Source organism: Pseudopodoces humilis, chromosome 4 (genome assembly GCF_049639895.1).
Source record: "Pseudopodoces humilis isolate 2021_Gansu_Grassland_sample_001 chromosome 4, ASM4963989v1, whole genome shotgun sequence".
In the NCBI taxonomy this organism is placed as follows: domain Eukaryota; kingdom Metazoa; phylum Chordata; class Aves; order Passeriformes; family Paridae; genus Pseudopodoces; species Pseudopodoces humilis.
Genome location: NC_142203.1, coordinates 54034910 through 54055875, shown reverse-complemented (window position 1 = coordinate 54055875; position 20966 = coordinate 54034910). Strand labels below are relative to the sequence as shown.

Genomic DNA, 20966 nt, shown 5'->3' with positions numbered 1-20966 from the left:
CTTAACTGTGACAAATTATGCATTGATGGACTAATGTGGTCATGAAGCTCTCTACTAGACCTTTATTTATTCTCTTTTCATAGTATAATATATTCTTTGCTTCTTGGATCTGATTATGTTCTTTTGGATGTTAAATTCTCTTTGAACAATCTTATATAGGTTGATCTTACTCTTGTTTGGGGAAGGATTTTCTTCAGCATATCAGATCTGCAGTAATATCAGTGTTTGTTCTGCTCCTGACATAGCTGAAGAGAAATGGTTCCACTATTTTTCAGATCCTGAAAGATGTTTAATTGTTGTAATATAAGTTATGGAACTGTTACTTTTGTCTGTGACCTGCAAACCAGCATCAAGATAAGTGAAGAAAATACTCTTTATATATTATAGCTAAATTAATAATTTCCTAGATACAGTTTTCTTGCAGTGGTTAAAAGCCTTTTTTTATAAAACTGCCTATTATCTTCCAGGCCTGTAACTTTTGAGTGGGGGCTGTTACCACTGATGTAACTTTTTACTGTAATAGAACAAGATTAACACAATCACTTGGTTGTTAATTGCAGGCTGGCAAAAGAAAAAATTATGTATGAAAAAGAAGCAAAACAGCAAGAAGAAAAGATTGAAAAAATGAAAGCTGAAGCCTGCGATGATTATGGAATTAAGAAGCAGGTAAACTATCCTAGAACTTGTTTTATAAAATTCTTATTTGTTTTCATTTAATCATAGTCATCTTTAGATAGTCTCCTGTAGTTTTTTCTAGACTCACATTATATAGACTAAAATCTTGTCATGAAAAGCGCCCATAGAAATTTCTTTAAGGTGTTAAATTATAAGGATTATAGTTTATATATATCTGAATATATGAATTACTTATCGCTTTGTGTTAGGATGGCTGTTACTAACTGTGTGTGAACTCTTCCTCAGAAATACAAAGAACCTGTAGTAAATACATGATCTGGATGGATGTAGGTAAACCAAGTGCTTGCTGCTAATTGTAAATGTTACAGCAAAGTGAGAATGCCTGATAGTTAGTATGATGGGGGAAACATTTCAGCTCTTGAACACACCAGTATCCTTTCAGTAAAATCACAAACCTCAGAGGAAGAAAGCAGTGGGTATGCAGCTGCGGAGCTGCTGGGGTTTGTAGTGAAGTCATAGGTTAGGAGGGGGCATGCTGTACTTCAGTCTGCTCAAGAGTATGGTTTAGTGCCACTATTACAGTATGATTACACTTTTTCTTGGAAAGTTTCCCACACGGACAGTAGTTGCAGACAGTTGGTACATACCCTTTTGGAAGAAAAACTGTCACATTTCCTGCTCAAGAGAAGAATGCTTGGGCTTGGAAGACCCAAGGTGTTTATTCTCTACAGAAGTGTGAATTGTCTGTGTTTCACTGTGGTCTTGGTATTCTTTTAACTAACTATGTTACCTTTTGATTGTGTTTTTTTCCTCCAAGTATTTCCCAGATGCTTTGTCTCAAATCTTCACTGAAATCACAACTGTAAATAAAAATTATTTTCACTTATTAGTGAAACCTACTAACCATAACCTTCTGGCATCCTGTGTGTGCCACTTAAACAGTGGAAGAATAAGTTAAACAGAATTCAAATACAGAATTAACAAAAGATAGGAGAAAGCACTTTTAGGAAAAGCTAAATCAACTTCTTTTAGTAAATTAATATTTCACTTCATATCTCTATACCTTGTTTTAATTATGCAATGGGAATAAAAACAAAGAATTTGTATACAAATAACAATTTGTATTTCTAGAGCAGAGCTGTCTTCTGCCTCACCAGACTGAGACTTGGAGTTCTACAAAATAGTAGCCTTTCTGAAGAGCTGGTGCTAACAAGAGCTAATGAATTCAATTCCTGTTTTTAGTGTTGCTCATTCATCAGATTATTTGACTGTGTCATGGTATTTCCACAGTGACATGGTATTTCCATTGACAGATATCAAGAAAGTCAAAAACAGCAATGGCTGTGAACTTCTGCTGAAATTGTTATGTTCTATTTGAAGGTATTTTCAGAGACCAATGACAAAAGCCTTCACAAAAAACAGTCTTGATTCATTCAGAAATTGCCTGATCCACCTTGAAAGCAGTCAGTTCCTCCAATGACATCTTCACTTCTTGTTTATTTAGTGCACTTTGCATTCTGGAAGTTGTTAATACTTTAGGTTATTAAAAATTTGGAGGCTTCAAAGACTATATAGTCTTTGAAGATTATAAAATAACTATATAGTATCAGGAGAGTTTGCTCAGAACAGTATTTTGGATACAGTAAAGACTTTGAGATGTTTTTCAGAAAAAATATCTGTAGTTACACATTTTGAGAATTGCTTCTAGTTACTAATCTCTAAATTCTAGGGTGCATAACTCTTAAAATACAGTTGTATCTAGCCTTTATTTTGGGAATGAAAAGTAACATCTGGGTGATGGGAACAAATTCAGTCACTTGAGACTAGGAGAATAGTTTTAACTAATAGTTTAGCTGAGCTCTTAGCTAAACCATGTATATGTGTGTGTGTGTGTGTGTATTTATGCATTTATATACACATAAATCAATTCAGAGTTCAGGGAGGAATTCTTAAAAAGCTTAAAAGCAATGTTTTCTCTTGATGTAATACTGTTTTCATTTAGCTTTAGTACTGTTTTCATTTAGCTTTCTAGTTACAATTCAGAACATACAGTTTTACATACAAAAGTGAATATGGAAAATTTAACTTCAAAGTGTATAATACCATTATTACCATTCCTTTAAAGTATGACTGGTCTGTAATGAGGGATCAGTCCCTTCGTAGAACAATAGGATTTGGTTTGACTCAGTATTTTTCTCCTAACTCCTTACACATTGGGGCAACTCATGGTTCCAGTGAAGTCAAGCGTTCTCTAGCTGAGGCAGTGATCATCTGGGATGTTTGGCAATTGTTACATGCTAGCCCTCACCTGAACTGTCCTGAAGGAATTGTTTAATGAGGAGCAGGTTCAATACCAGAAAAACAAAAAGGACAGTTTTCTTACAATGCTGGTAAATGCTGACCAAAATTATAATTTGAAGCATTGTAGCATGCAAGAAGGCTTTGTATTGGAAATAAATATTACAATACTTCTGATTTATCCCACCAGGTGTAAATTCTGCTTATAGTTTCTCTGGGTAGCAAGAAGTAGTATAGTTCTACCTCCCTGCAGATTTTGTCTTAATGAAGTCTTAGTTTCTACACAGTTATAACAATTCTCAATATATGAAGACTTTCCATAGAACTTCATAATACTACTTTAATAGAAGATTTTCACATAGTATCATTCGAGTGCAGACTAATGATAGAAACCTCTAGCATTCTGTATTTTTGTGGTTGTTCATGTTCATATAAATAAGAACATAAATAATATATAAATAATATCATAAATAAACGTCCTCTCACAGCTCATGCTTTTATCTTGAGACTTGTGAGCAGGGGAGAAGCAAAGTATCCTACTCCATGTCTTTTCTCTCTGGGATTGTAGATATAATCTGGTGGTTTTGTTAACTGGCAACATTTTTACTGATAAGTGGTAAATTTTCAGTTTTTTAGATGTAATTCTGCAGTGCCGAGTTAATTCTTGAGTAATGTCATTTCTAGATGAATTAAAAATCCAGTGGATTTAACACAGAATTTAACCTCTGCGTGTCAGAAAGCACATAAAAGTACATCTTGCTAATAGCAGGTTTTTTCAGATATTTCTGAAAACTGCAATATTTCTCTTGCATTCAGTTTCATTGAAAGAGTGCCTTCTGAAACAGCTAAAAAGACATGCATTTGGAAACTATTTACTATTTTGGAAAATAATGTGAAAGATGATGATTTGCTGCTGATCTTGTTACTGGGGACTTCTTGCTGAAAGGAAGGTTGTAATGTTCTAGAACTTCTTAAATGTCTGTTTAGCCTTGAAGAAATATTCTAGTTAGTTTAGCTGGCTTTTTACATTTTTAGCTCTTTCCAACCCCCCCCACCTGATTGGTTCAAAGTTTCATTCTTCTCACAGATTGAGTAAGATTAGATTAAATGTACAGTTTCACATTGGTCTCATCTGCATAATTAGTTTTTCTGCCCCCTAAGAATAGATGAAATTTGTTTAATAGTATGAATTCTAGCTCTAGATGCTTGGTAAAGAGGCAGTGGAAATGCTAGTAAAGACCTAATGCTTCTCCTTATGTACTGTGACAGTATCCTTAACAAGCACAGGTTTTTTTTTACTGAAAAGCCAGCAACTTGGAATTCTCTGGACCAAGTACAAGACATGGTATTAAAGATGCATTCAAACTTTAGGAAAGAAACCAAATTACAAAAAAGCATTACTGTCGTTGTCCTTTTCTCCTTCTGTTTTCCAAAGAGTGTTTGCCTTCTTATCTAAGCAGATACAAGTACCTTTTGGATTCCAGACTTTGTCTTTCATGTCCTAAAGTGATCTGCTTTAGAAGAAATAGGATTAGATCTTACCTGAGAGGAGCTGCAAAGAAAAGTCATTTGAAAGACCACAGTATTACATCTAGAGGGTTTTCTCCTCCTCCATTAGTTTCCGTGCTAGAAGTGGTAGATGGTTTGTTGTTGACACATGGCCATTTCTTGAAGCACTGTAGAAACGAAACAGTCTTCTCCAGTTTTTTATTGAAGCTTTCCTTCAAGGTCCTTCAGGAGTCTTTTGATCAATATATTTGACAACTTGCCTACAGCAACTGTGCTGTTGTGTCTTGTATTTTTGGATAGTTCAAGCTTCTTTTGGGCCTGAAAGGAAATAGAACTCCTGAAACCGTTGTTTCCTACAATTCTTAAATGCATTTGTGGGGTTTTTTCTGTCCAAACTCACCGTAATGCAGTATCTCGTTGAGTTCCTGCCTTCCCTATGACCAGCTTCTTCCTACATTATCTATGCTGTACTACTCCCTATATCCCTACACCACAATCCTGACCAAGCACATTGATATTACCAAGGCCCAGTGCCTTGATACTACTCCTGTTTACTGCTGAGATGAGAAGTACTGCAGTGGTGTGGATTTAAGTTACAAATATGGATTAGCCAACCAGTAGCCTTAGCATGATTATTTATTGTGTGCTACTCATCTTACTAAATTTTGGGACCTTTGGTATTTGTGAAACTTAGAAATTACTTCTTTTCTTTTAGATCCCTGTTTTTTCACTGGATATGTCTGTAATTAGGCAATGGGTTCCAAGTTTTACACATTTTTTGAAGAAAAGTAGTTATACCAGTAGCACTTGTTTTAGTCAACAATTATCTGCATGTCTTTTCCTTATCTCTGCCATCTTTGAGTAGATCCATACTGTTAGGATTGTTTGTGCAACAGAAAATGAGCAGGTGATTATGTGACAGTATTTAAAAGCTAGATTATATATTCATTTTGTGTATATAATTGATACATTCATGACTCATTTATCTTTGTCATGGCTTTTAGCCCACCTCTTCTGTTCAGATCACCACTCTTGTCACGTGAAACAATACTGCTGTTATACCCTGTGACCCAGTAGTATATCCGGGTGTCCTTCTAAGAGCAAGGAGAGGCTTATGGAGTTTGTTTAGGGGGTTTTTGTTTTGTTTTGGGGTTGATTGTTTTTTTGTTGTTATTGTTGTCTTCAAATTATTTGTGGATCTGCGTATCTCTAAATCTCTTGGTTAGATGTAAGTCAGTTGAGAAAAAAACCCAAATCAACACACTCTGCTTCTGTTTTTTGAAGCTGATATAACTGATATCTTTCCCTCCATTGTTATTATTACTATATATTTTTAAAAGTTATTAAATTGCTCTTATTTCAACCCACAAGGTTTGCCTTTTCTTCCTGTTACGTTCTTCCCAGTAGGCTGGGGAGGGGGGAAGCAAGTGAGCTGCTGCCTGGTACTTGCTGGCTAGGATTAAACATTAGTCCTTAGCTGGAGCTGGAATTGATGCGGTCTTGTCAATGGAATTTGAGTAGCTGCATTGCATGTCACAGGGATGGAAATGGCAGCAGTGCCTGGCATTGGAGTTTGAGTGACTATCGTGCTTGTCACCCTTACAGTTCTGTCCAAAAGTTGGGCAGAATTTTGATAGAATTTGGAGAACAAACACTTTTAAGAATCCAGTCATAAAGCTTATATAATTATTTGAACTTTTGACTTTACTATGTACATTTGTAAAAGTAAATAGTCTTATCTGGGATTATCAGCATTACTTGAAAAGAAAGTGGTTTATGCAGAAGTTAAATAATGGCTCTACAAAATTCCTGTTCTAGTCTCCAGTTGACTGCACCTACTGAATTTAGTTCTAGGATTTATGATCCTTCTGGTTTTTATTCATCATTGCATAACCACTGGCACATATAAATAAAACTTGGGTAACTCTTTGGAAATCAGTCAAATGTTCTTGGAATAGAATGATTTGGGTAGATTTGTTCATATCTTAGAGCAGGCAGGACTATACCTTACAGATTCTAGATTTACATGCCTTCCCAGGTTGCTTATCTACTGGCACATGCCAAATAAGTTACTAATTTTGTATTACCTGCCAGCTTTATAACACACAGATATTTACTATCTGTGTGGTGCAAGGAAGTACTTACTACATATTCTCACTCCTGTAGGTATTCTATTACACAGAGCAAAAGGCATCATTTCACGCCATTTAGGGCACACCTCATTCTGTGGATGTTACATTGACTGATGAAAGTGTAAAATTAGAAACTAAATTTTTTCTCTCAAAACTAAATGGACTAAGTGACACTTAAAAATTTGGTGATAATATCTTACTATATAAAGGCTTTCTGCATATGTAAATGCATTCTTAGCTATAGCTTAACATGACCTTTGGTACAGCAGGACAATACAACGTAGGTATGACAGAAAGAAAAAAGCCAATTAAAGGGAAGGCTTTCTGTTGCAGGTTATCCTGAATGGAGATGTTTCATATCTAAATATGTAACAGATTTTAGTTCCTAAATAGATTTAACATTACTGACAACTCTGCACATCTTTTCTTCTCAGTGTTTGGTGTTCAGATCCAGAAATGCTCCATGAAATAAATGTTCCCTTTCTTAAAACTGATGTTGTTTTCTTTAGGAGGTGGCAGGACTTTCAGATTCAGTGGGGTGCCAGTTTAGTAATTCTGTTCAAAGTGCATGGTGAGAATAATCTTTCTCCTAAAATGAAGCACAAGGATATGTAATAACTTTTTATGCATGATAAGCATCAAAAATACGAGCCTGCTGGTCTTTGCTTTTCATTTTTCTTTACCTTTGTCTTTCAGTCAGAGCCTCCTGCAGTCTGCACACAATGTGATCAATAACTCAATAACTTTTTTCATGCAGTAATTATCTCTATGGGATATTATCTGAGCATTCTTTTTCTTTATTACCCAAAAGATGCAGGAGATATTTGTATAACCAGCTGATCCCCTTTTGGATGAAGCTGCCTCATGACAGCAGGAGAAAGTTTGTTTTAAATAGACTTTTTAACAAATGCTGAAAACCTTACTACTGTACTTTTTGCCGAAGAGAAAGATTATTCTAAATACTGTCTTGCACTTCATACTTGATATTCAGTTAAGCACAGAGTAAATGGAATGGAAATGTCCTGTAAATTAACAGTTTTAAGCAATTACACTACGTAAGTGTCTTTTAAGAAAAGAAGCATATTCAGAAGATATTTGCAGCTGTTCTGAAATTCCTAGATAATGACTAGATTGCTGATTCTTCAGAGTAAAAACTTACCCTAAAAGATAATGTTTCTATCTGGAATATATCCTAATTTCATTGGCTTCTGATTATCACAGATCGAGATCTTACAAGAATCACGAATGATGATTCCGGACTGCCAGCGCAGACTAGAAGTTGCACATGCAGAGCTTACTCAACTACTAGTGAGTATTGCGTCACACCCCAGCTGATCAAGAAGTGCTGCAGCTCCTAGGTGTGCTTGGATAAACAACTGCGGCAAATAAAAACTGGATTAAGGAATTAGTTTCTGTAGGTCCCAGGACCAGCATCCTATAAGATACCATTATTTTGCTTTAGATAATTGTCTTTGCAGACTTGGTCTTCAGTCTGTGGAGACTGTGTGTGTTAGAAACCGTCTTTAATGAAGTGTACACTCATCATACACTTACACCAGACTGTGAAAATGGACTCAGAACTCCTATGCTAGTTCCATCATCAGAAAAATCAGTTCACCCACTTTCGGTTTTATAGATAGGATAAATGTATATAATATGCTTGTAGGGAACTGAAATTGTCAAACTACTTTGGTTACTACTCTTACTATGCTATGGGCAAGTTAGAGGAGTCCTTGCTTGAGGATTGCTTAGTGTTTCATTAGTAAAGTGAGCTGCACTGCCTTTTTTAAGATACAGATACCTTCAGGAATAGAGGGTGTTATACAAACAGATTCACTAAACCTATACTACATTTGGAGTACTTATTTTAAAAGCTGTCTTCTCATCAGGAATTCAGCTACACATGTTGGTACACAATAAATGGTATTGTGAGAATATATTAAAATATACACCCTAAATGATGTCCCAGATGTAGTGATGGCTAAAATAAAAATACTTTTTTAATGGAAAAGTTAAGGTGTCCTAATCTCAGGTAGTCTGCCTCTGTTTGCCAAAATAAATGCTCAGTACTTGGCAGGATTTAGGATTTTTTTGTTATTCAGCTAATTGCTGAACAGTTAGTCTAAATTTCAGTGGCATGCAGAAATGGTGCTATTGATTCATTAGTATGTAAATTTAAAACAAGGAATGGAAGCAGTTACTGTTTTTATTAAGAATTTGGAAGTATTCACGTGTTGCTTTCTGTGCTTGTGTTTATTAAAATTTACTGTATCCTAGTATGTTTTTCAATTGTCAGTCTACTTAAGCATTTTTCTAAGAGTAGTTTTGGTCTGAAGTTTGTTCTTACTGCTCTCCTGGTTTTAAATATTTAACACCATCAAATAAAGGTGTGTATAGGTCAAATCCACTTGCACAGCCATTATCTGGGACTTTGAGCAGGACAAAAGAATTCACCCTTTTTACCTGTTTTGCTTTGAGTAACATAGAATGTGTGTTTTCAGAAATTCCTCATTTCACAAAATAGTTTGGGTTGGAATGAACCTACAAAGATAATCTGTTCCAACTCCTTTGCACTGACCAGGAGCATCTTCAGCTATATTAGAGCTACAGCTATGCTTAGAGCCCCATCCAGCCTGATAGTGAGTATTTACATGGATGTGGTACCTACCACCTTTCTGGGCAGCCTGTCCCAGTTTTTCGCTACCATCACTGTAAAAAAACTTCTTCATCTCTAGTCTGTATCTATTCTCTTTTAGTTTAAAACTGTCACCGCTTGTCCTGTCACAACAGGCCCTACTAAAAAGTCTGTCCCCGTCTTTCTTGAAGGCCCCCATTAAGTACTGAAAGGCTGCTATGAGGGCTGCCCAGATCCTTTTTTTCTCCAGACTGAACAAACCAAAACAGCCTGTCCAGAAAGGGAGGTGCTCCAGTCCTGTGATCATCTTGGTGGCCTCCTCTAGGCTCACTCCAGCAGAGGTCCTTCCTGTGCTGGGACCCCAGAGCTGAGGCAGCCCTGCAGCTCTCAGCAGAGCAGAGCAGAGGGGCAGAATCCCCTCCCTGGCCCTGCTGCCCACGCTGCTCTGGATGCAGCCCAGGACATGTTTGGCTCTCTGGGCTGGGAGTGCCCATGGCTGGGTCAGGTCCAGCCTTTCACCCACTAGCACCCCCAAGCCCCTCTGGGCAGGGCTGCTGTGATCTGTCCATCCCCCAGCCTGGGCTGGTACCAGGGCTGATACCAGGTACTGATGCAGGTGCAGCACCTTGCACATGGCCTTGATAAAACACATGAGATTTCCATGGACCCACTTCTCAAGCTTGTCCAGGTCCCTCTGGATGGCATCCGATCCCTCAGGTGCATCAGCTGAGCTATTCTGCTTGGTGTTATCTGCACATTTACAAATCTTACTTTCTTTGTCATTAATGAAGATATAGAATAACAGTGGTCACTGTGCAGACCCCCAAAGGACACCACTGATCTCCATACAGACATTGAGTCATTGATCAGTTCTCTGGCTGCGGCCATCCAGCCAGTGCCTTATCGAGTGAATAGTCCACCCATCAAATCCACCTCTCCAGTTTAGAGAGAAGGATGTTGTGGGGGACCATATAGCCCACAATGACAAGTCCCTTTTCACAGTCTTTAAGGACTTCACCTGACTGCCATGAAGTTTCAAATGTTGTGGAAAGGAGCATGGCAACTGCATCAGGCAGTTCCCTCAGGACTCTGAGAAGCATCTTTTCAGGTCCAGCAGACTTAGGCACATTCACATTCCTCAGGTTGTCATGAACCTGATCTTTACTTAGAGTGGGAGGGACTTTGCTCTCCCAGCCCTTGTTTTGTAGTCCAGCTACTTGAGAGGTGTAGGAGGAAGCTGCCAGCAAGACAAAAACATTGTTGAGTACCTCAGCCTTCTTATTTGTCAGCAAGTTTTTTTAGCTTCTTAAATTTAATCCCACAACAGTTATTTTCAGAGTACTCAAAAATATTGTTTTTGATTACAGGAAAATGAAAAAGAATTGGAAGAAGCTGAAGAGTATAAAGAAGCACGTTCCATACTGGAGTCAGTGAAGCTGGAAGCCTAGCTATTTTCCAGTTCTTTCTTTATATGCATTAGCACGGGGTCCATTCCACAGTTTCATTTGACTATGGCTCTACTACTATTGTTGACTTGCTAAAGTTCCCTTTATGCAAACTGAGCTTTCTCTAACTGCAAGGTGCATCAGGTAAAGAATGTTCTGAAACATTTGTGTGTTCCATATTCAGGCAAAATAGATATATTTGCAGTTCACCTCAATAAAAAAAAAAAAAAAAAGAGCCCATTTTAAAGTAAGTGTAATAGTTAATGTAGAGAATTTGAATCTGAACCATTCAGGCTAAGAAATAAAGTTTCCATGAAAGGGACCAGTAAATACTTCTTAGAATGAAATAGCATTATAAAATGGTTTAGGTTGGAAAGGTTCCATCTAGTTCCAACCCCCTGACATGGGTTTCAGAAGCACCTTATATTTGAAATAATTTCCAGCCATTACAGTATAAAAATCTGTACTGAAAGAGAAAGTAGACCTAATAATCCTTCCCAGTCACCTACCTTTTTTCTACGGTGCAATTTTTCTGTAGTTTTATCAAGTATGTAGTCCTTGTTTATCTTTGAGTCCAGGACAAAAGCTGACTCCAGATCTTTCTCAATGTGCATGGCACTGAGTCACAGAGCCCAGTTCATACAACTTCCATGGATCAAAATTCTTTTACTTTTCAGGAAACAGAATTTAGCAGGTGATTAGTATATTGTGAGTTGCATCTGCTAATAAGAGTTTTGGACTGAATGCTTTTCTTGAAAGCACTTTGGCCTAAGTGATATTTTTTTTAAACAAAGTTCAAACCGCAGAACATGAAAGAGAGCTAATGGGTAAGGGAACAACACTCAGTCTGCCTGGTAGACCATTAAAACATTACGTACAAAAGCTATGGTTTTTTCCAAGTAGCTTCTCTAAAGCAAATAGTATGTTCTGTTGATAAACAAGAAAGCTTTTTACATTAGTTTTTCTAGTTTCAAAGTGTTCTGGCATGTTTCTTAAAGGCAACACAAAGCACAGTGTACCTTTTGTGTGGTGCTAAATTGAATACTCAATAAAATTATTTGTTAATTTGCCTGAGTTTGAGTAAACTGCTGTTTCAGTACTTATCTATATACCTTAAGCACATTTAGAGTAATGTCTGCTTCTCTATCACTCTTAAGCACTGCTCTGACAGATCAACACCAAAAGATTGCTGATGAAATCAGTCAGAATGATCTACTTTTGAAGTCACCCCACACCAGTACCACAGAGGCTAAGAGGTGAAACCTGTTTTGACAGCACAGTTCCATAAGAGAACATGCACAAAGTGGATCATGTGTCTCAGCTGACAGATTGCAGCACGAGTCTGCTTGCAGCCATTGAGTGCAGTGTGGTGAATAAATGCTGAGCTGAAGAGGAAGTGTAGGGAGATGCCAAGTCTGCTGAGCAGAGTTTAAAATAAAAACACACTTGTGGAAAACAAGCCCATGGTAAAATGATGTGCAGGAAATGCATATGAAAGCTAAACAAGTGTGACCTATAGTGGCTGAAGGCAAGTAGGATTTGTCATATGCCTTAAGCTGGCATTTAGAATGAAACCACATGGCCTTTAACTACAACATAAGCTCTAGGAAAAGTTTCTTGGTGCAATAGTTTCTAGGGTGAGTGGTTTCTCATGTTTTCCTAATATGTCTCTGTCCAAGCCATCTCCTAGCTCCGTACTACTGCTATCATGAACCAAGATGATACTCTGCCCTGCCACTAAGTTCTCTAAAAATGAGCATGTTACGTAGTACAGAAAGTAGCCAGCCTTCCTGATGAAAAGTAAGGTATGTTCACCCTGAAAACGCTTTGTCTCCAGATGCCTCTGGAACTAACTTCTGAAGGGACAGCAGCATGCTTTCAGACTGCCAGCATCCTTTAGGAGAAGAGCTAACTGTACACAAGTATTTTGGGTTAACTCCACAAAAAGCCTAAACCACACAGAGCTGTTCTATTTCCCCTAACAACATCCTGTTTTGGCAACCCACCTTCCCCATCTCTGGCGAAACCTTTCAACAGAGCTGCAGTCAATCTGCGTTCTAACACTTGGAGTATGAGGGGTGGGGGAGGGATTTCAAGTCCTTGGTCTAACTGAAGAGGTTCAGATCAAGGAAGATGCTCAATAACTGAGCCATACTTCCTCTAATAGACAGGTCCTCAGAATTGCCACATTAGTATGACAGGTGGCTGCACAGCTTCTTAAGACTGGGCAATCACTAGGAATTTACTACTAAAATTGGATGTTCTAATCACCCCAAAGGGTACAGTTCTCTTCACCAGGCCTGTATGATGAAAGAAGTAGAACAGGAAGTGTGTGCATTTAATATATGGGTGATACAAGGGTGCCCAGTATCTTCAAGAACATTATCAGAAATCAAAAGATTTCTGACAAACTGCAGAAAATGTAAAGTACTTCTTTTAGTAAGGACATACTTAAATTAGAAAATAAAGCACACTTATACCTGGCAGCAGCAATTTTCTAGTGCACTAACATAGGGAAAAGTAACCATTTCTGAGGTATATAGAAGAATTTCAGTGAATTACATGCAAAACATTTGCTTAGCTCATAAGACATGGGCAACAACCCTTACACTCCCCTTATCAGAAAGCCTTTAGAAGCTGCAACTAAATGGGATAAACAAATAAGGATTCATAGGAAAACAGTGAAAACTACTAAAAAGACTGAAAAAGTTGTCTGTACAAAAGAAGAAACAAATCCAGAATTTTAGCCTGGAAAATACTAAGGGTAGCAGTGATAATAGTCTTCAGCATATACAGAATAAGAGAAGAAAAAAATAATTTTTTTTCCTGGCAGACAGAGTAAGATGCAATGAGCTTGAGTTACAATGAGGGGAGAAAAATACTGGACAGGTTCCTTCTTCAGAACACAACTAAGACAAATGAAGCTGTAGAACAGACTGCCCATGGAGGCTGTTGGAGCTGCCTTCCTAGAGGTCTTCTCTTGACTGGGCAGATCAGTCACTTATGACACAGGGACCACTGATCTTGCCTCATATTTACACATAAGGGAAAAGCATCAAAAGGTGGATGAGTATTCATCCTTTCTCAACAGCACTTATCCCCTCATTCAAAAATACAAAGTATTTGTGACACAGCTGCAATTAAGAGCTTCGAATACAACACAGGGGAGATACCCAGAGTCCCCTCAAAGGAGACAGTTCAGTCTTGACTGAATTACCTGACTTTTCTGATGTTGCACTGCACATTACAGCATTACAGCAAAGGTGAAAATGGTCTTCCTTTATGAAAGGACTCGATTAACTATTTTTTTCTGATTTTCCACCTCCTATTCACATTTCTGAATACTCATCAAACACACACAATATTAAAAATACTTTAGATTCCCACTTGTCATTTTATGTGTTAATTTGTGCACAAATGAGCTTATTCAGGGCAAAGATAGGAAGCCTAAAGTGCTAAGTATAGCTGAAATGAGCAGGATGGAACTTGTAAGGCAAGAAGTGAACTGTGGGGCCTGGTGGAAACAACTGCAAGGGAAGTAGCAAATTTAAAGTCTCAAAGTCTCACTGTTCATACAGATTCAGAACAGGAGTACAAGCTGAGGAGCCTATGTCTATGCCCTAACCATCTTAACATGGAACCCACTTCTAAGGACACCAAACAGAAAACACAAAGGAGAACCACATCTGAGTTCTCTTCCACGTGCAATCTTGGCTCTGTTCTGTTACCACATGTAACAAAGGCTCACAATAAATCCAAATTATGGGCTTAGGACTTCAAAAGTGAAGGCTAAAGGGATGTGTAGTTGCCACCTTCCCTAGTTTTCTGAATATAAATTCCACCACAGTGAAAAAATCAGCTCTTGAACTGTGCAGACTGCTTACTAGCACATCTCAGCAGCATTTCAGGGAAAACATCACCACTCTAGAACCACTCAACATTATCTTTAACAGAAGGAAGAAAAACTACCACAGTTTTGTTTTCTTACTGAAGTTTCTGTAGATATTACATTAGATGGAAGGAAACTCTGTAACCCAAAGACAGAGCCTCAATTAATAAGGTTAACAGAGGCTGAATAGGTTGAAATTGGAAAAATAAGTACATTATTTATGTATCAATTACTACTTGCTCTCCATTTCAACAAAAGGAAATAAAATTTTCTCATCTTTGCTAACAATCCAGAGGCCTCCTTCTGCCCCTGCATAATTAGCAGTAAATTTCACCACAGCTCTCCATAAGCAATCAAAAAAGCTATCTAATTAAAAAAGTAATTAGTTTACACAGATAGATTTGAGTGGGTAGATTAGTTGATGAAAATAAAATTAAATTCCTCTGGATGCTTTTAGTGACTCAGCTTTCTGCTCTTTTACAGCTTCTACACATTTCTAAAGGAGCAGGTTAAAAATGAGTAAAAAGATACTTCATTTGTAAACTAACAGAGTATCTTTCAAAATCAGCTGTTCAGATTTGGCTTGTCTTCTGATTTCAACACAGGAGATAAACTTCTTATTTTATGAAATACAAAAATCAGTGCCTCCATAAAAGGACTGAGTTATGTTTCATTTTCTCAGGTCACTTACATAATACCTAGGCACTAAACTGAACCAGTGCTGAACCTGTAAAAGGTTTGAGCAGTAACACCCAGAACACTACAGGATTTTGTAAGAAGCTGGAAGAGACCCTGGTATCAGACTTGGCCAAAGGGTCTTTTCCCCAGTCATCCTGCCATCAGCAGAAGTCAGAGAAAACAAGTTGAGCAGGACTGCAGTTTTCCCAAGGGTAAACATACACTCTTCACACTCCTGCCATTTTCCCAAATGAAGGGATGTCCATTGCATTCTGTGTGGCAGCAGGAGTTGTATTCTCATACTTGAGCTGGGGGACAAGTGGGAAACACAAAACCAGTAGCCAAAACTCAAGGGAAGACAAGTATAACAACAAGTGTAACAGTAATCCTGGATGAGAAACAGGAAGCTTTGTCAGAGAAACGAGTTAAGAAGCTTCCTTCCTCAAAGGCTTTTATCATGGCCAGTGCCTTCTGATGGACCTCACCTCCATGAATGCATCAAATACCATTTGTCACATTCAAACAATAATGCAATAAGAACTCTTAACTAGCACAAGGAGGAAAATGCCTCTTTAACAGTGTGGGGAAAATTCAATGAACTAAACATTCTTTGTTAAGCAAAAGAAACAGCTGTAAACTTAAGCTTTATACTTTTTTAAATTAAGGTTATAACTGAAACTAAAGTTTTTAACAGTGATACAAAAAAATATACAACTACTGTGTACTGAACTTTTGAAACCATTTGATTTTTAATGTGCCAGTAATAAACTCTCATTTTGTTTGCATTTGCTGTTTTTGGAGCGCTACCCACTGATTCAAGGAATATTGAGTTCAACTGGCAATTTCTGGCTACTGTGGACTTAGGAGAATCCACTAGGCAGACATCTGAAATTCCACGTGTATCCTCAGACACAGTAGACAGAGCCAGTGGGGAGGAAAGAAAATATTTTGGAGTGATGCAAGTGAAGCAATTTTCACACCAAAGTTAACAAACCTCAGATTACTTGGTCAAACCAATTTTAAATTGGTCATTTTTAACATTACTGATTCACTGTCCACCAACCTACACAAAGTGAGCTGGTGAACCTTGTCCATTTCTGAATGTCACTGAGCTTTTAGAAAGAGACCTAAAAAGCCACCCCATTAAGGTCTTCATTGTGCCAGGGCAAGTGGGCAGAACTCGTCCTTGATACCAGACCCTTCAACAGAGCATAGATCTGAGCTGACATGGAAACTACTTTCCTTTCATTACAATTACTATTAAAAGGAGCGCTGCCAGAGCAACATCACAACATGCCACAGAAATGAGGAGTCAAGGTAAGAATGGTGAAATTTTTTCAAGATTGAACATTGTAAACATTCTAAAGAGAAGATTCCAGTTACTTCTGCACCAAACACAGCACATTTCAGAAAGGCTCTAGTTAACTTCTAATAAAAAACTCAGTTGGAACTAAACCAATACTCAATTTAGACATCCAAATACCAAACTTGATTCAAAAATTATCATCAGCTGTCTATGATTAAAAGCACTTCCTGGCTTAATGTCAAAGAGATATGCTACTCTTCAAATAGAGTTCCTTCAGAAAGACAATTCACTTCCCAGTTTACATCTCCTTCATGAAGCTCAGCCAGGAAAATGTAGAGAATGCTCTGCAGGTCTGCAGGCAAAGGAAAACCCACACTGTCCAGATGCTTGACTAGCCAGGCAGACAAAATGTACTTTGTATTGGATTACTAGGCAGAGCAGTAGACTACTATTACCAGGACTGTTACCAATAGCACTGCAGTTTCATTTTGTTATTATTCAGAAAATTAATTAGTCTCTCCAACCATTACTTCAATTTTCCACAATTTTTTTTTTGAGAGTTCCAAACAAAACCCTCCAAAACACCCCCACAAAAACCTAAGTGTTTCAAGTTTGTTCTCCCAGTAGTGATGTTATGATTATTTCATTTTAGTACTTCTGTCCTCTGATATAAGTGAACAATAAAGAAGCAAAAAATAATTTATGTTTAAACACAAGCTTCAGAACTTTTTTACAGTTTTAAGCACAGAAGTTAATAATTTCAGGACTACGCAGTATAATGCAGATAGTTAATACTGTTAACCAAGCAGAAGGAATTACTCCCTTACAAGAGAAGAATCACATATTGCAAGATTAACACATGAAAGGTACTTGTAATCTCCAGCTATTTTTTAAAGACTTCTGCACTAGAACCCAGGTTGTCAGTGGTGGTAAATCTGATTAAGTACCAAGGTGGAAAGGAGAGGGCAGGATGAAGGGGAATGAGGTGCCTATTGCCTGGCAGTTAGGCTAACTATGGATGCACAAGACTTGGATTACATGCTGAAGATGAATCCAAATGCATACCTCAAGCCAAAGAGAAAATCATCCTGCTTTCTGAAACCAGAAGCTGCTCAAAACCACTACACTGTGCTAAAAATAGAACCATGGCAAGATCACAAGGGATAACATGCTTTGAAATCCTTATAAAATATATATATCCTATCCTATATATATATCCTATAAACACCTTATAAAGATGTTACAAGACAAAACATTCAACCTTTCAGCTTTCTTTTGAGCTACAACTAGGTAAGAGAATTTAACCAATGCTTACATGGTAACCAGCCTCCCTCGAGCTCTTATTTCCACTAGGAATCTCAGTAAGCAATCCAAGGAGCCCACTACTGTTTTGAAACATTCAATTCAAAAAGGAACACATTCATCCTGACTGTATTAGGCTATTTTAACTCTGCCTCTAATTTTCTCCCTGCAGAGCAAAAAGCAGACACACTCTGAGGACAGCACTGCAGAGCAGTGACAGCTGGGAGCCATCAAAAGCAAGGAAGGCCATTTGCAAGGAGGTTTCCTTCGCCAGCATGTCACCATCCCTTACAATAGACTCTCTTCTGCACCCCTCCACTGCTTCATTAGCTGTAAATGATGTGGCTTAAGAAGGAAACAGAACTTTTTGAACATTCAGAGAGATCAGCATTGACAAGGAGACTAGATTTGCTGATTACCAGCAACCAAGCCCCACATAGGGTTCTGGACTCTACCCAGTTTGGACACCCCAACACACGACTCTAGTTCCTCACCCTCAAAGAGTGGATGCTAAATACTAAATGCTAATCCTTCAATGCTAAAAAAGAAAACACAACACCTCCACTTGAAAACCACACTCACATTGCCCAACTGAGCATGAAAAGAACAGTAATTATGATGGAGTTCCTGGATTCACTGAAAAAGGCCACTTTCAGCCCAGTCTTACAAGATGACACTACTGCCATCATGTTTTGCATCTTCTGTGTCGTGTCAAACTCTTTCATGCCATGACTTTTTAGGTGTGCATTCACAGAAGTTTACCCATCCAAGTAACAACTAATATTTCTAGGCTGAAAGTAATTCATCTAGAGCAGATTTCATTAATGCTAGGTGAGGATAAACCTGTCAGACAGTTACCATGTTTGTGGCATGTTATTGCTCCACTGTGTCAACTGGAAGCCTCTGTTACCCAAGGACCATCCTGCCCATGCTTGTCATGAAAGAGGCACCTGCAGTCAGGCCAACTGCAATCACAAGACCATGGGCAGAAGAGCCTTCACTCTCAGTCAGGGTCAGGCAGAGGAGGTTTCAAGCACTAGTAGTTTCATGTCTGGTCACTGTTCTACAGATAAATAAAATACTTTTTCTGTACCACACTGCAGTTCTCTGAACACACAGCTCTCCCAACACATGAAGTACCTTCTGCCCACTACAAAATGTGCTACCTTATTCTCAAATGGAACATGAAGAAAAACTGGTTTTCCATCCTGTAGCTTCCCCAGCAACAGAAGATACAAGATTCTGAGTGCTGGCTTTCAGCTTACCTTTGTGACACTCTGTTTACCGTAAACATCTACTGTAGACAGCCTGTGTTCTCGAGAAGAGACAGCTAACTTTAAATGTGAGGAACCCCACAAGACTTAGTTGAGGTTTGTACAAGTCCTTGCTACAGTTGAAGCATTAGAAAACTGTACCACATTCATGACAACTTTAAGAGACAGAGATGCTTCTTTGTGCAGAATGTAATTTCAAACACTGTAAGCCATGACTGAACTATCAACCACTGACCAGGAGAGAGACCTGCAGTCAAAAGAGATTGTGTCAGTGCAGAAAAGAGAACACAGATTAAACAAACAATGTTAGAAAATGGTAGAAATGTCCTGAAAGTGAAACCCAAAAACTCAAAAAGAGTGTTTATTGAGAAAACATTTATATTTTTCCAACCAGTAAAAGAGTCTCCTGATAATCCTTTTTTTTTTCCTAAACATTATCTGCAATTTCTCCTAACAGAACCAAACATTCAAAACCAAAAAATGTTTTCTCCTAGAAGAAAAAATGAAACAAACGACAACCTAAAGAAAGAGTTGCCCCTTAGTACTAACATGGCTATGGTCATAAAAATAAGTACTGCCAACAGGATATCCTGCACTAGAGTCTGGCTGGTGCTGGCACAACTTCATTGTTGTACAAAGTTGTACAAAGTACTAAAATGGGAGACAAATGTCACTGTTTGGAATGTGTGTGAATGTATATCTATCTATCTATATAAAACGTTGTAAACACCTTAAGACTACAAACACTGCTACAGTGAAAACAGAGGTAGCCAGTAAAAAACCAAAACCAAACCAAGCCAAAAAACCAAACAAAACCAAAAAAACAACAGCAGCAGCAACAACAAAACACCTCTCCACGGCAGAAGAGTAGCCTTCAACCCAGGGGCCATCAGTGCTCCTGCAGCTCTCCCCTGCTGCCAAGCACAGCTTCCCCGCATTTTTTGCCGATGTCACACAGGCTTTGTTCCTCATCAAGAAACTTCACCTTTTTATCTACTGCAGCTGTCAGGCTGAAGAGTGAAATGTTTTCAGTGATAATGAGAACAAGATGTAGATTCCATCTCTTCTTTAAGTTACTGAGTTCATAAGCAGAGAATGACAAACACCCTGGCCTTCATTTTAGTATTTCATACGCAAGCCGTTTTTCTTGATTAAACGACAAAACACCCAGGCGTGCCCCATTTTACACTACCAAAAACCGAACACAAAGCTGCGGCGAGGGGCTGGGAAGAAGACAAAACAACGCGTTTCCTTCCGCCACACGGCAGAGGCATCACGTACTTCCCGCGGAGCGGCGCGGTTACTCCCAGGGCGGCCGGCGCTCCGCTCCCGCCCCTCACGCAGCCCGCTCCCCCGCCGCCGTCCCCTCGCTGCCCGCGCCGCGCATGCGCGGCAGGCGGCCGCCGGCGCCACCATCTTGGCGGCTCCGCGCCTGCGGCGGCCCTGCGCTCTGTGGCGCGGGAGCCGGGATCCATTTCCCTAATGGGCCGTATCGGGAGTAAGTCACGTTCTGCGACTCCGCCGTTCGGCCCTGCGCTGCCTCTCGGGGCGCGGGCTGGTCAGTCGGCTTGGGGCCTCGCAGTTTTCGCCCTGTGCTCCCCCTTTGGCCGCCGCTCTCTCGACCGCGCTCCGCGAAGGAGCGGTGAGGGGCGGGGGTGGCGGCCACTGGGAGCAGCGGGCGAGCCCGCGGCGGGTGGCAGCCGCCGGTGTTGCTGCTTCTTCTCTCATTAAAATGGCCGCACTGGCGGCTCTTCAAATTAGCCGTACCCGAAACGCGCATCTCCAGGCTCTGCCAGCGGGCGGGCAGAACGCGGCGGCCGCGGATGCCCGTCCTCCGGCGTCCGCGGGGGCGGCGGGGAGCC

At 39.2% G+C, this 20966-nt stretch overlaps 1 protein-coding gene across 1 annotated transcript in view; it reads left to right on the top strand.

Annotated features, from left to right (window-relative positions):
- The window catches only part of TBCA (tubulin folding cofactor A), a 26571-nt gene extending 14842 nt beyond the window's left edge, over positions 1–11729 (top strand). The window contains exons 2-4 of the mRNA XM_005532501.3: positions 561–666; positions 7797–7883; positions 10578–11729. Coding sequence (XP_005532558.2) covers positions 561–666; positions 7797–7883; positions 10578–10658 — 274 coding nt within the window. The 3' untranslated portion in view covers positions 10659–11729. The remainder of the gene's footprint in view (positions 1–560; positions 667–7796; positions 7884–10577) is intronic.
- Positions 11730–20966: the final 9237 nt, after the last annotated feature.